We start from the raw sequence: 12,465 nt of genomic DNA, 5'->3' as shown, positions 1-12,465 counted from the left end.
CCACTTGGCCTCGGGCAGGGATGGATTCCGTGGGTGGGTGAGGGGTTGGTCGGATGGTGCATCCGGAGGCTCGTGGGAACGGCTCCCGCTGGCCATCCCTGAGCATCCCTGAGCATCCCTGAGCATCCCTGAGCATCCCCATCCCTGAGCATCCCTGAGCATCCCTGAGCATCCCTGAGCATCCCTGAGCATCCCTGAGCATCCCCATCCCTGAGCATCCCCATCCCTGAGCATCCCTGAGCATCCCTGAGCATCCCCATCCCTGAGCATCCCCATCCCTGAGCATCCCTGAGCATCCCTGAGCATCCCTATCCCTGAGCATCCCTGAGCATCCCTGAGCATCCCCATCCCTGAGCATCCCTGAGCATCCCTGAGCATCCCCATCCCTGAGCATCCCTGAGCATCCCCATTCCTGAGCATCCCTGAGCATCCCCATCCCTGAGCATCCCCATCCCTGAGCATTCCTGAGCATCCCTGATCATCCCCATCCCTGAGCATCCCTGAGCATCTCCATCCCTGAGCATTCCTGAGCATCCCTGAGCATCCCCATCCCTGAGCATCCCCATCCCTGAGCATTCCTGAGCATCCCTGAGCATCCCCATTCCTGAGCATCCCTGAGCATCCCCATCCCTGAGCACCCCTGAGCATCCCTGAGCATCCCCGGTGTCCGTGTGTCCCCTCCCCGCACCCTCAGGAAGTTCCCGGCCAACCCCAATCCAGGGATGTGGATGTGCCGGAGGGCAGGAGCTCTGCAGAGGGGTCGGGACAGGCTGGATCCAGGGACAAGGGGGAGCGTCAACAGGGCCAAGTGCCGGGTCCTGAACCTGGGTCAGGACAAAGCCCTGGAACGCTCCGGGCTGGAAAGCCGGGAAAGCCCCGGGGGTGCCGGTGGCAGCGCTGGACACGAGCCGGGTGTGCCCGGGGGGGCGAGAGGCCGATGGCCCCGGGCTGGGCCCGGCCCAGGGGGGGCACAGGAACAGGGCAGGGCCCGTCCCTGTGCTGGGCACGGCCGGGGCACCTCCAGCCCCGGGGGCACCGCTGGGACCCTCCGGACAAGGAGGACCCGGAGGGGCTGGAGCGTGTGCAGGGAAGGGAAGGGAGCTGGGAAGGGGCTGGAGCAGCAGGAGAGCTGAGGGAGCTGGGGGGGCTCAGCCTGGAGAAAAGGAGGCTCAGGGGGGACCTTCTGGCTCTGCAACCCCCTGACAGGAGGGGGGAGCCGGGGGGGGTCGGGCTCTGCTCCTGGGCTGGACATGTCCCATCCCAGAAACCTTCCCATGGCTGGGGCTGATCCCCAGCGTGGGCAGAGGGCAGGGGGGGATTCTGCCCCTCTGCCCCCTCTGGACCCCCCTGCAGAGCTGCTCCAGCCCTGGGAACAGCACAGGGAGGACGTGGAGCTGCTGGAGAGAGTCCAGAGGAGGCACCAAGGGGATCAGAGGGATGGAGCAGCTCTGAGATGGGGAAAGGCTGGGAGAGCTGGGGTTGTTCAGCCTGGAGAAGAGAAGGGTCCAGGGAGACCTTGGAGCCCCTTCCAGAGCCTAAAGGGGCTCCAGGAGAGCTGGAGAGGGACAGGACAAGGGAATGGCTTCCCACTGCCAGAGGACAGGGATAGATGGGATACTGAGAAGGAATCCTTCCCTGGAGGGTGAGGAGGCCCTGGCACAGGCTGCCCAGAGAAGCTGTGGCTGCCCCATCCCTGGAAGTGTCCAAGGCCAGGTTGGACAGGCCTTGGAGCAACCTGGGCTGGTGGAAGGTGTCCCTGCCCATGGCAGGGGTGGGATGGGATGAGCTTTAAGGTCCCTCCCAACCCAAACTGTTCCATGATTCCATGGTGATCTGTGCCTGTGGGACGTGCCCATGTGCATTTTGTCACTCGCAGCAGGACAGGGACTCTGCAACCCCACTCACCACTATTTCCCCTCCCAGTTTAACCAGTTGAACATTAATTCCTGTGCTGGGAGAGCCACGACCCCCAGAAATTATCCCCCAGCGAACTCTGAAGGAGCCACGGCCTGTTTTTAATTTGAACACTGAAGGCACTTGCAGGGGTGAGGGTGGGATTTGAGGAGGAGGAGGAGGAGGGGGAGGGTTGGTGCCAAAGCCACTTCAAGGCTTCATGTTCCACCACTTGAAGGCAAAGGGCTTCCTGCGGACGTTGGTGCCACAATGGACCTCCCCAAGCCGGACGTGGTAGGAGAAATAGTCGTCGATGAAGGTGCAGGTGAGGCCCAGGGGCTCGAGCAGCTCCCGCACGCGCTGCTCCAGGCAGCACTGCCCGCCCACCACGGGCCCGAAGGGCTTGGGGATGCCCAGGTGCCTGCCCAGCACCAGCATGTTCACCTGTGGGGACAGACAGCGGGGTTGGCCACCCCAAACCCCCGGGGGGCAAGGCAGGGCCAGGGGGGGGTCGTGGTTACCATGTCCGGGAAAAAGGCGTCGGCGTCGCCGGAGAGCTCGTTCTGGCGGAAGAGCTGCGGGATGTCCACGATGTCCGGCTCGGCCAGGCCCAGCGCCCGCTTCAGCACATCCCTGTTCCAGCTGATGCAGCGCTGGAGGGACGGAGGGAGGAGCGGATGGAGAGTGGGATGGAAGGAGGGAGGAATGGGTGGGTGGATGGAGGGACAAAGGGAAGGAGAGAAAGGGATGGGGAGGTGGAAGGACAAAGGGAGGGAAACAGGGATGGAGGGACAAAGATGGACAAAAGGATGGAGAGATGGAGATACAAGGGCATGGAGAGATAGAGGGATGAGGAGACGGAGAGACAAGGGAGGGGGAGATGGAGGAACAAAGAGATGGACAAAAGGGTGGAGAGATCAAGGTACAAAGGGAGGGAAAGATGAACAAAGGGATGGAGAGGTGGAGGGATAAGAGCATGGAGACATCAAGGGATAAAGACAGGGAAAGGGATGGAGAGATGGAGGGACAAAGGGATGGGTGTCGGGATGGGCAGACAGTGGAAGGAAGCGAAGGGTGGATGGAGGGATGGAGAGGTGAACAGAGGGATGGAAGGAGGGATGGGTGGGTGGATGGATAAAGGAATAAAGGGGTGGACACAGGGATGGGTGGGCAGATGGAGGGACAGAGGGAGGGATGGGTGGATGGATGGATGGAGAGACAGTGATGGAGAGATGGATGCAGAGGTGGGTGGACAATGGAGGAAGGGATGGGTGGAGGGATGGAGAGAGGGATGGAAGGACAGAAGGACATGGAGGGAGGGGTGGAAATGAGCCCCCTGCTCCTCTTCCTCACCTGGGCGTAAGAATTGAATTTCCGGAGTCCTTCGTCAGCCAGAATCTCATTTATCGTCAGCTTGGGCACCTCCTCCAGCCCTGCAGCACAGAGCCAGGCAGGAATTCTTCCTCAGAACATTTGGGATGGAACTGCCGGCTGATCCGGGAGCTCCCCCATTTCAGGGGCATCTCCAGCCCCACCCAGGAAATCAAATCCGTGCAGCTTTTCATTAACTCCGCTCAATTCTGCCCCCGTTTTCAGGGCACATCCTTCCCCCATCAAATTTTACAGGAAAAAGGGAAAACAAGCCCATCAACCCCTGTTTTCCAGCTTCCTCTTACCCTGGAACATCACAGCCTCTCCATATCCCTCCTCTTGCTTCTTCTTGAGGAGCTGGTAGCAGGCGCTGGGACTGGCCAGGAGCAGCCGGAATCCCTGCGGAGGGAGACAGGAGGGGTTTTTTGGGGGGGTTATAAAGGTTCCACCACACTTTTTTCCCCCCTGGGATCCATTACCTTCCTATCAGGAGCGGGGACAAAGCTGAGGAACTCATCCACGTGGCCAACAACAAGCCAGTCCGAGTACAGCTCCACGGGCGCCTGCACCTTCTGGGCAACGAGGAAATCCTTGACGGCCCTCGCCATCCGCCGGCCGCCGTACCTGGAGGGGAGGGGGGCACTCACAGTCTGGGGTGCCCAAGGGGATGCTCTGCCCGTGACCAACCTCAAACCGGGCATAAAACCCCATTTTTGGGGGTTTTCCTCTGTCCTGTGTCTTACCTGGGGAAGCTGCTCCCGACCAGGATGCGGCCCAGGGGGTACTCCTTGCCCCGCACCTTCACAGGGGGGCTCACCTCCAAATTCCCAAAGGAATCAAGGCTGGTAGTTCCCTCTGGAGCTTGTCGGGCCACGTAGCCAAAATCAGGGCCCTGGAAGGGGAAAAAGGAGGAGATCAGAACCATTGGGCTCGAGCCTTGTGGTTCCCTCCCAGCTCAGCAGTTTCTGTGACAACTGAAGAAATGAAGCTGTGAGCACCTGAAGTGCAGTGCTCCCAAATCACCTCGGGCTGGCTCTTCCCAGCCCAAAAATGCAAGAAATAAATAGATTTATCCTCCTTTTTATGGGTTTGCAAAGCTTTTTGCCTCGCTGGGAAGGGAGGAGTAAGGGGCTGGGTACCAGGATCCTCTTGATGGGGAAATCCTTCAGCTCCCTGTCCCGGGGAGAGTCGAAGACAACAGGGAAGGTCTTGTGGGGGGCTTGAACGTAGCCAAACTCGACCTCGTCCTGGAGAAGGGATGGAGAAGGTGGAGGAGAGCCCTCCCGGAGCTGCTCTGTGGAGGGTGGGGTGAGCACCCCCCGCACCCACCTGGATCCAGCGGTCCTGGCGGTTCTCGACCAGCGGGCACACGGTGAGCGGGCACTGGGCCTTCTCAGCCACGGCCCTCACGGCCTCCACAAAACCCTCGTTGTCACCCGTGCTGGGAGGAAAAACAGGATGTGGGAGCTGATCTGGCACCAGACAGGGCTCAGCCACCCACCCAACACCCACCTGCAGACAAAGACCTCCAGCGGCGCCAGAGTGTTGGGGGTCATGATCCACGGGGCCACGCGGAAAACCACGGTGTCGGTGAAGATGGGGGTCTCCAGCAGATCCTGGGAGGGGGGACACACCGTCTGGGCTCTGCTCCCCCTGCTCTGGCTCCTCCCAACCCCCCACAGGCGGTACCTTCTCGGGGCTCTCCAGCAGCGTGACATGGAAAGCCACCCGGCCGGAGAAGTTGGTGTCAGGGAAGGCGAGTCCCTCCACATAGAAGACACTTTCCTCCTGGTGCCGGCTGGGTTTGACGGTGTAGGAGAGTTTGGAGCGCCCCAGCACGTGCTTGTATTCCTCCAGCTCCACACTGTCTGTGGGTAAAAGCCCCCCAAACAGTCACCCCCTTTCCTGCAGCCTTTCAACCCTTTTTTTGCCCAAAACCTTCCAAAACCTCCTATTTAACCCCATGGTGGAAAAAATCCCCCCGTGCATTGAATAAACCTCCCCCCGGGGGACGCAGGGGAGTGTTGCAGGAGTGAGGCTTGTTCTGCTGCAAGGGTTTGGCCTGGACCCCGGTAATTCGGGGGGTCTGTGCCCCCAGTCCCGTGCTGGGCACTCACTGCCGCCATAGAAGACTCCGACTTTGTCGGCGTCGCTGAAATCCACGTGCAGGAGCAGCCGGTGGGTGGCGAAGATGGTGCGGGGCCCTCGTGTCCTCAGCACCATCTGAGACATGTCCTTCAGGTCTGGGGGGGGAAAGGGTGTTAGGAAGGAAAACTGGGAGGAAAAGCAGGAGAACGGGGGGTTCTTTGGGGCGTGGGGGCACCGTCGTAGGAGCGGATTTCCGTGTCCCGGTTATCCGGTGTCTCGGCCTTGGGATCGTCGCGGTCACAGTTGACCAGCAGGATGGCCCCGTGTCCATCAGGACCCCACGTCCACTTGTCCTGGGGGGACACAAAGCAGAGTGGGGATGTCACCACAATCCCCTCGTGCTGGGTTGGTGTCCCAGGGCTTGGCAGAGGGGGTTTAGGGGGTGGGTTGTGAGAAGCTGCCAGAAGCTTCCCCCATTCCCCCAATTCCAGCTGCTCCAGGACGGACCCACCACTGGCCAAGGCTGAGCCCAGCAGGGATGGTGGGAACCCCTCTGGGATAACACAGCTAAGGAGGAAAAGGTTCTTGTGCAGATGGAATCGAGTGCAGAGAGGAGAGGAATGGGAATGTGTGAGAGGAACAGCTCTGCAGAGCCCAGGGCAGGGCAGGAGCAGGGGCAGGAGCTGCTCCAGGGGCCAGAGCTGGGATTCTCCTGAAATTCCATGGGGAAGCCCAGGGAGAGGCAGCTGAGCCCCTGCAGCCCAGAGAGAGCCAGGATGGATCATGGATCCACCTGCAGCCCAGGATGGATCATGGATCCACCTATAGCCCAGAGAGAGCCAGGATGGATCATGGATCCACCTGCAGCCCAGAGAGAGCCAGGATGGATCATGGATCCACCTGCAGCCCAGGATGGATCATGGATCCACCTGCAGCCCAGGATGGATCATGGATCCACCTATAGCCCAGGGAGAGCCAGGATGGATCATGGATCCACCTGCAGCCCAGGATGGATCATGGATCCACCTGCAGCCTGGGGAGGAGCCCATAGGGAGCAGGGGGATGCCCAGGACAGGCTGTGACCCCGTGGGAAGCCCAGACTGGAGCGGGGTCCTGGCAGGATCCATGGATCCCTGGGAAGAGGTTTCCTGGAGGGACTTGTGGGGACCCGTGTTGGAGCAGTTCCTGAAGGACTGACCCCATGGAAAAGTGCCCCCCGTGGCAGCAGCTCCTGGAGAACTGTTGCCAGGGGATGGACTCAGGCTGGAGGAGTCCCTGGGGAACTGTCTCCGTGGGAAGGACCCCAGGGAGCAGGGGAAGGGCTCCGACTGCTCTCCCTGAGCAGGGGCAGGAACAACGTGGGATGGACCGACCCGACCCCATTCCCGAATCCCTGCGCCGCCGGAGGGAGGAGGGAGAGCTGGGGAAGGAGGGAGGGGGGGGAAGGGGTTTTTAGGGTGGGTTTCACTTCTCATTCTCCTGCTCTGCTTTTGTCAGCAACAATCCAATTCCTGTCCCCAGCCTGGGTCTGGTTCCCAGGAGGTGACGGGGGAGGGATCTCTCCCACTCCTGATCCCAGCCCCCGACCCTTTGTGATGTTTTCTCCTTTGTCCACTTGCAGAGGCCACGACAGAGCAGCTTTGGGGGGTACCTGGTGTCCCCCCAGGGCCAACCCGCCACCCCCACCCCTCCCCCCAATCCCGAGGGTGTCCCCTCCCCGATCCCACCTTGTCCAGCAGCGTCCTGCTCACGGCTCCGCTGCGGCTGATGTCCGTGTCCAGGGAGACCTCTGCGGGAACAGGGACCATGGGGCCGAGGGGAAACCCCCCCAGGGGCACGGTTTGGGGGTGTCCTCCTCAGAACCCCCCCCAGGGGCACGGTTTGGGGGTGTCCCCTCACTTACCCACGCAGGTGAGGTACACCGTCGCCCTGCCCACGGGGACCGCTCCGTCCTCCCCGAAGTAGGAGATCCTGACCTGCAGGGAGGAGCAGGAGCTCGGCACGGCCCCGGCACACCCCCGGCCCCGCCAGAGCCCCAGCACCCACCTTCTCGTCCCCCACGTCCTTGCTGACGGTGTCCATGGCCACCTGCAGCTCGTGGGTGTCCAGGGGCCAGCGGCACACGCTGGAGGGCAGTTTGGTGCTCTGGGAGTCGTGGACCACGTAGAGCTTCACCCCCGCCGTGCCCTGCACGTGGAAGGCCACGGCGTCCTTGGGAGCGGAGCTGGGAGGGGTGGGAAGCACAGTGAGAGCCCCACGGGGGGGATTCCTGGAATGTTGGTCATGGGCAGTGAGGGGAAACCCTGGTGTGGGCAGGGAGGCCGGTGGGGTGACAGGAATTGTGAGGCAAGGAGAGGGAAAGGCAGATTGTCCCTGGAAAATGCAAGTGCAACAAGGGCTGGGGCATGAATTTGGGGTAGATCTTTCAATATGGAAGAAATCCCGACATTTAGCGCAGCAACAACTGGTGCAAAACGCAGTGAATCCTGAAAAACGAAAGTGCAACAAGTGCTGGGGTGTTGAATTGGGAAAAATCCTTCAGTATGGAACAAATCCTGCAGTTTAGAGCAGCACTGAGTCCTGAAAAATGCAGCTAATCCTGGAAAATGCAATGGCAACAAGTACTGGGGGGTGAATTTGGGGTCAATCTTTCAGTATGGAACAAATCCTGACATTTGGAATAGCAACAGGTGGTGCAAAAATGCAATTAATTCTGGAAAATTCAAGTGTAAGTAGTGCTGTGATATGAAATTGGGATAAACCCTTCAATATGGAACAAATCCTGAGGTTTAGAATTGCAGCAAGTTCTGAAAAATGCAATTAATCCTAGAAAATGCAATGGCAGCAAGTCCTGAGATAAGAAAGTAGGATAAATCCTTCAATATGGAAAAAAATCCTGCAACTCAGAGGGGAAAAAAGTCCTGAAAAATGCAAATAACCCTGAGAAATGCAACTGCCACAGGCCCTTTGAGGAGAAATTGGGATAAATCCTTCAATATGGAACAAATCCTGACATTTAGAACAGAAACAAGACCTGAAAAATTCAATTACCACTGGAAAATGCAACTTCAGCAAGGCCTAGGATATGAAACTGGGATAAATTCTTCAACATGGAACAAATCCTGCAATTTAGAATTGCAGCAAGTCCTGAAAAATGCAACTGCAACAAGCCCTGTCATGGGAAATTGGGCTAAATCCCTCAACATGGAACAAATCCTGCAATTGAGAATTACAAAGAAGTCCTGGAAAATCAGAGAATCACAGAATCAACTGGGCTGGAAAAGACCTCCAAGGTCATCCAGCCCAACCCTGGATCCAACCCTGCTGTGGTTCCCAGCCCATGGCACTGATGCCACATCCACTCTCACCTTCAACACCTCCAGGGACGGGGACTCCAAACCTCCCTGGGCATTCCAATGGCTGAGCACTCTCCATGGAAAAAATTCCTCCCTAATATCCAACCCAAACCTCCCCTGGCACAGCTGAAGACCCAGCCCTCTTGTCCTACTGCTGCTTCCTGGGAGCAGAGCCCGACCCCCACCTGTCTCCCCCCTCCTGTCAGGGACTTGCAGAGAGTGAGGAGGTCTCCCCTGAGCCTCCTCTTCTCCAGCCTCAACAGCCCCAGCTCCCTCAGCCTCTCCTCACAGCACTTGTGCTCCAGTCCCTTCCCCAGCCTTGTTGCTCTCCTCTGGCCCTGCTCCAGCCCCTCCATGTCCTTCCTGAGCTGAGGGCCCAGAGCTGGACACAGCACTCCAGGAGTGGCCTCACCAGCGCTCAGTCCAGCCCAACAATCCCTTCCCTGCTCCTGCTGCCACACTCTTCCTCAGACAGGCCAGGATCCATTGGCCCTCTTGTCCCCCTGGGCACACTCTGGCTGCTGTTCAGCTCCCTGTCCATCCCCACTCCCAGCTCCCTTCCTGCCTGGCTGCTCTCCAGCCCCTCTGGCCCAGCCTGGAGCTGCCGGGGCTTGTTGTGGCCAAAGGGCAGGACCCGGCCCTTGGCCTGGTTGACCCTCATCCCTTGGAATCAGCCCCTGGATCCAGCCTGTCCAGGTCCCTCTGCAGAGCCCTCCTGCCTTCCAGCACATCAACACCCCCCCCAGCTTGGTGTCACCTGCACGTTTGTTAATGACACACTTGATCCCCTCACCCAGATCATCAATAAAGACATTAAACAGGACTGGGCCCAGCACTGATCCCTGGGGACACCACTGGTGATGGATCCCAACTGGATGCAGCTCCATCCCCACCACTCTCCGGGCCCGGCCCTCAGCCAGTTCCTGACCCAGCCCAGAGTGCCCCTGTCTAAGCCTTTTCCAGGATTATCCCATGGGAGATGGTGTCCAAAGCTTTGCTGCAGTCCAGGCAGACACATCCACACCTTCCCCTCACCCACCAGACAGGTCACTTGGTCATAAAAGGAGTTCAGGTTGGTCAGGCAGGACCTGCCCCTCCTGAACTCATGCTGGTTGGGTCTGATCCCTTGTCCATCCTGTGGGTGCTCTGGGACTGCACTTGGGATGATCTGATCCCTTGTCCATCCTGTGGGTGCTCTGGGACTGCACTTGGGATGATCTGATCCCTTGTCCATCCTGTGGGTGCTCTGGGACTGCACTGAGGATGATCTGCTCCATGACCTCGCCAGGCACTGAGCTCAGGGTGACAGCCCTGGAGTATCCCAGGTCCTCCTTCCAGCCCTTTTTGTGGATGGCTGTGAGGAAGGTGTTAAACACCTCAGCCTTTTCCTCATCTTTGCTGACTCTGTTCCCTCCCTGCCCAACCAAGCATGGAAGTTTTCCTTGCCCTTCCTTTTTCTACTGATGGATTTGTGGAAGCACTTCTTGTTATCCCTGACAGAAGTGGCAAGATTGAGTTCAAATTGTGCCTTTGTCTCCCTAATTTTCTTCCCACATGACCTGACTGTATTCCTAAACTCTTCCTGAGTATTCATGAAACGCAACTGCAAAGAGTCCTGCAGTGTATAATTGTGATAAATCCCTCAAAGTGCAGCAAATTCTGCAAATCAGAGTGACACAAAGTCCTGAAAAATGCAGCTGATCCTAGAAAATGTAACTGTAACAAGTCCTGGGATATGAAACTGTGATAAATCCTTCAATATGGAACAAATCCCAATATTTAGAATGGCAAAAAGTCCTGAAAAAAAAGAACTACTCCCCAAAAATGTAAATTTATCAAGGCCTGAAATATGAAATTGGGATAAATCCTCCAATACAGAACAAATCCTGCAACAAGTCACATAGAATGCAATGAATCCCAGAGCCTGCAGTCACGCCAAATCCCTCAAAGGGCACCAAATCCCACAAAACGGGATTACAGCCAATCCTGCAAAAGGCAATTGCACCAAATCCCACCAAAGGTGATTAGGGAAAGTCCTGCCAGAGGCAATGAGCCCTGGAAAAGGCAACGGGAACAAAACTCGGGATCTTGGTGGCAGCAAACCCTCAATAGGCACAAAATCCAGGGATATCCCATTGCAGGAAGTGCTGAAAATGCAACCAGTCCCCTAATGGGAAATGGCAACAAATCCCATAAAATTCATGGCAATAATCCCCCCAAAATGCCCCAAGTCTTGCAATATTTGTGACAAGAAATTATGCAAAATGCCACAAAAAATGCGATTATGACAATTTTTTCATTTTAATCTTATTTTTTCCTTTTTACTGTTAACTTTCAAATTTCTTCAGTTTTGTATTTTGAAATTTTAACATTTACCTTTTTTTAATTTAATTTCTTGGGGTTTATTTACAACATTTCATGGGAAAAATTTTCGTTTCAGTTTTTGATTTTCGCTTTCCCTTCATGTCATTCCTTTACCCAAAGTGTTGGGCTGTGAAGCCCAGCTGTGAGAAATCCTGAGATATCCCATCCCAGCACAACCCTGGAGCTGTTTGGGGTGGATTTTTGCCACGGGCATCCCAAATATTCACATTTCCGCCGGCAACGAGCCCTGACCGGCCGTTGCCGTTAAGAACGAAGCAAAACTTCGATGGTTGGGCAGGTTGGAGCTCGTTTCACTCTGCAAGAGGCCGCGGGCGATGGGCCCAGGAGCGCGAATCCTGACCCGGGAGAAGGGAAACATGGATCCATCCCTCGGGAAGAGGGGAAAACCCACCCCGGGGCCAGCGGGAGAGGCCGGGATGCTCCCGGCAGCGAGTTTGGAGGCGTTCAGGAAAATAAACCCCCCCAAGCTGCTGCGGCCTGAGCCGGGTTTTAAAGGGAACTAAAAGCAAAACCTGCTCCTGGAAAAGCTCCCGAATTGTTTGGGCTGGAGCCAAGGAATCGGCGGCGGGAGGTGACGCCCGGCCGGCCCCGCCGCGATGGTTTCGCTCTCCACATCCCTCCAAAACACGGAAATATTTATCAGTTTTCAGGTGGATCCCGGCCAGGAGGTGAAACTCGGCGTTAAAGCTCCCACAGGGGCTTTTTGCATCCCAAGGTTCCCCCGGGAGGGGTCTCTGTCCCGCTGCGGCGGCGACAGTTGGAGCATCCCCTTCCCCGGTATCCCCTGGCAACACCCCCCGAAAGCAGCAGCATCGCCCCCTCCCCGCTCTGGGCTATTTTTACTCCTTGATCAGCGGGATAAAAGAGGTTACGAAAGCAGACGGGACGTTCCCTGCGCTTACCATCGGATATCCAGGGAGAGCTCCGTGCCCAGCACGCACACGGTGCTGGTGGGGTGCTGGACGGACAGCTGGACACGGCGCTGCTGGGCCATCGCGGCGGCCCCAGGAGCACCCTCGGGTGCTGCGCAGGCTGGCACGAGGGGATTTATAAAGCCTGGCCGCTGGGAGGGGATCAGCCAAAGCCCGGCTTAATCCCACCTCCGGGCTGGGCGTGCGCGGGGTCCGGCCGCGCTTCCCGGCGGGGGAGCGGGAATCGGTGCGGGGGGAAGCGAACCCCGAGACGCCCCCGGGGGAGCGGCGGCTTCTAAGAAGCCCAGGGGTGGGGTTCGCTTTCCCGTTAGCACAAAGAAACGCTGATGCGAGCGGTCCCCCTTAAACCCACGCCGTGAAATATTCAGGGCGACACCGGAGCCGAGCTGGGGCTGTGCCAGCGCAGCGCTCGGGGGGGGCTGATTCCCCCCTCTGAAGGG

General features: G+C 58.0%; 1 protein-coding gene across 1 annotated transcript; it reads right to left on the bottom strand.

Moving 5' to 3' along the window:
* Positions 1-1,994: 1,994 nt before the first annotated feature.
* Positions 1,995-12,311, bottom strand: LOC135425984 (protein-arginine deiminase type-1-like). Its single transcript, XM_064678869.1, has 16 exons — positions 11,996-12,311; positions 7,399-7,576; positions 7,256-7,328; positions 7,080-7,141; positions 5,588-5,705; positions 5,382-5,507; positions 4,954-5,132; positions 4,777-4,880; positions 4,594-4,705; positions 4,404-4,511; positions 4,008-4,156; positions 3,744-3,888; positions 3,570-3,663; positions 3,247-3,326; positions 2,415-2,546; positions 1,995-2,337 (listed from the first exon to the last, which is right to left on the bottom strand). Exons 1-16 carry the CDS (start codon positions 12,085-12,087, stop codon positions 2,104-2,106), a joined length of 1,986 nt encoding a protein of 661 aa, XP_064534939.1. The 5' UTR covers positions 12,088-12,311; the 3' UTR covers positions 1,995-2,103.
* Positions 12,312-12,465: the final 154 nt, after the last annotated feature.

This window comes from Pseudopipra pipra, chromosome 22, assembly GCF_036250125.1.
Source record: "Pseudopipra pipra isolate bDixPip1 chromosome 22, bDixPip1.hap1, whole genome shotgun sequence".
Classification (NCBI taxonomy): Eukaryota; Metazoa; Chordata; class Aves; order Passeriformes; family Pipridae; genus Pseudopipra; species Pseudopipra pipra.
Note: the sequence above shows the minus strand (reverse complement) of the source record. Positions and strands in the feature narration are given on the sequence as shown.

Bases quoted from the DNA above. Each gene is read 5' to 3' on its own strand.
- LOC135425984 (XM_064678869.1), bottom strand. From the start codon at position 12,087: ATGGCCCAGCAGCGCCGTGTCCAGCTGTCCGTCCAGCACCCCACCAGC. The intron at 7,142-7,255 runs GTAAGTGAGGGG...CTGTTCCCGCAG, and splicing joins GGTGTACCTCACCTGCGTGG to AGGTCTCCCTGGACACGGAC. The intron at 5,706-7,079 runs GTGGGATCGGGG...GTGTCCCCCCAG, and splicing joins GCAGGACGCTGCTGGACAAG to GACAAGTGGACGTGGGGTCC.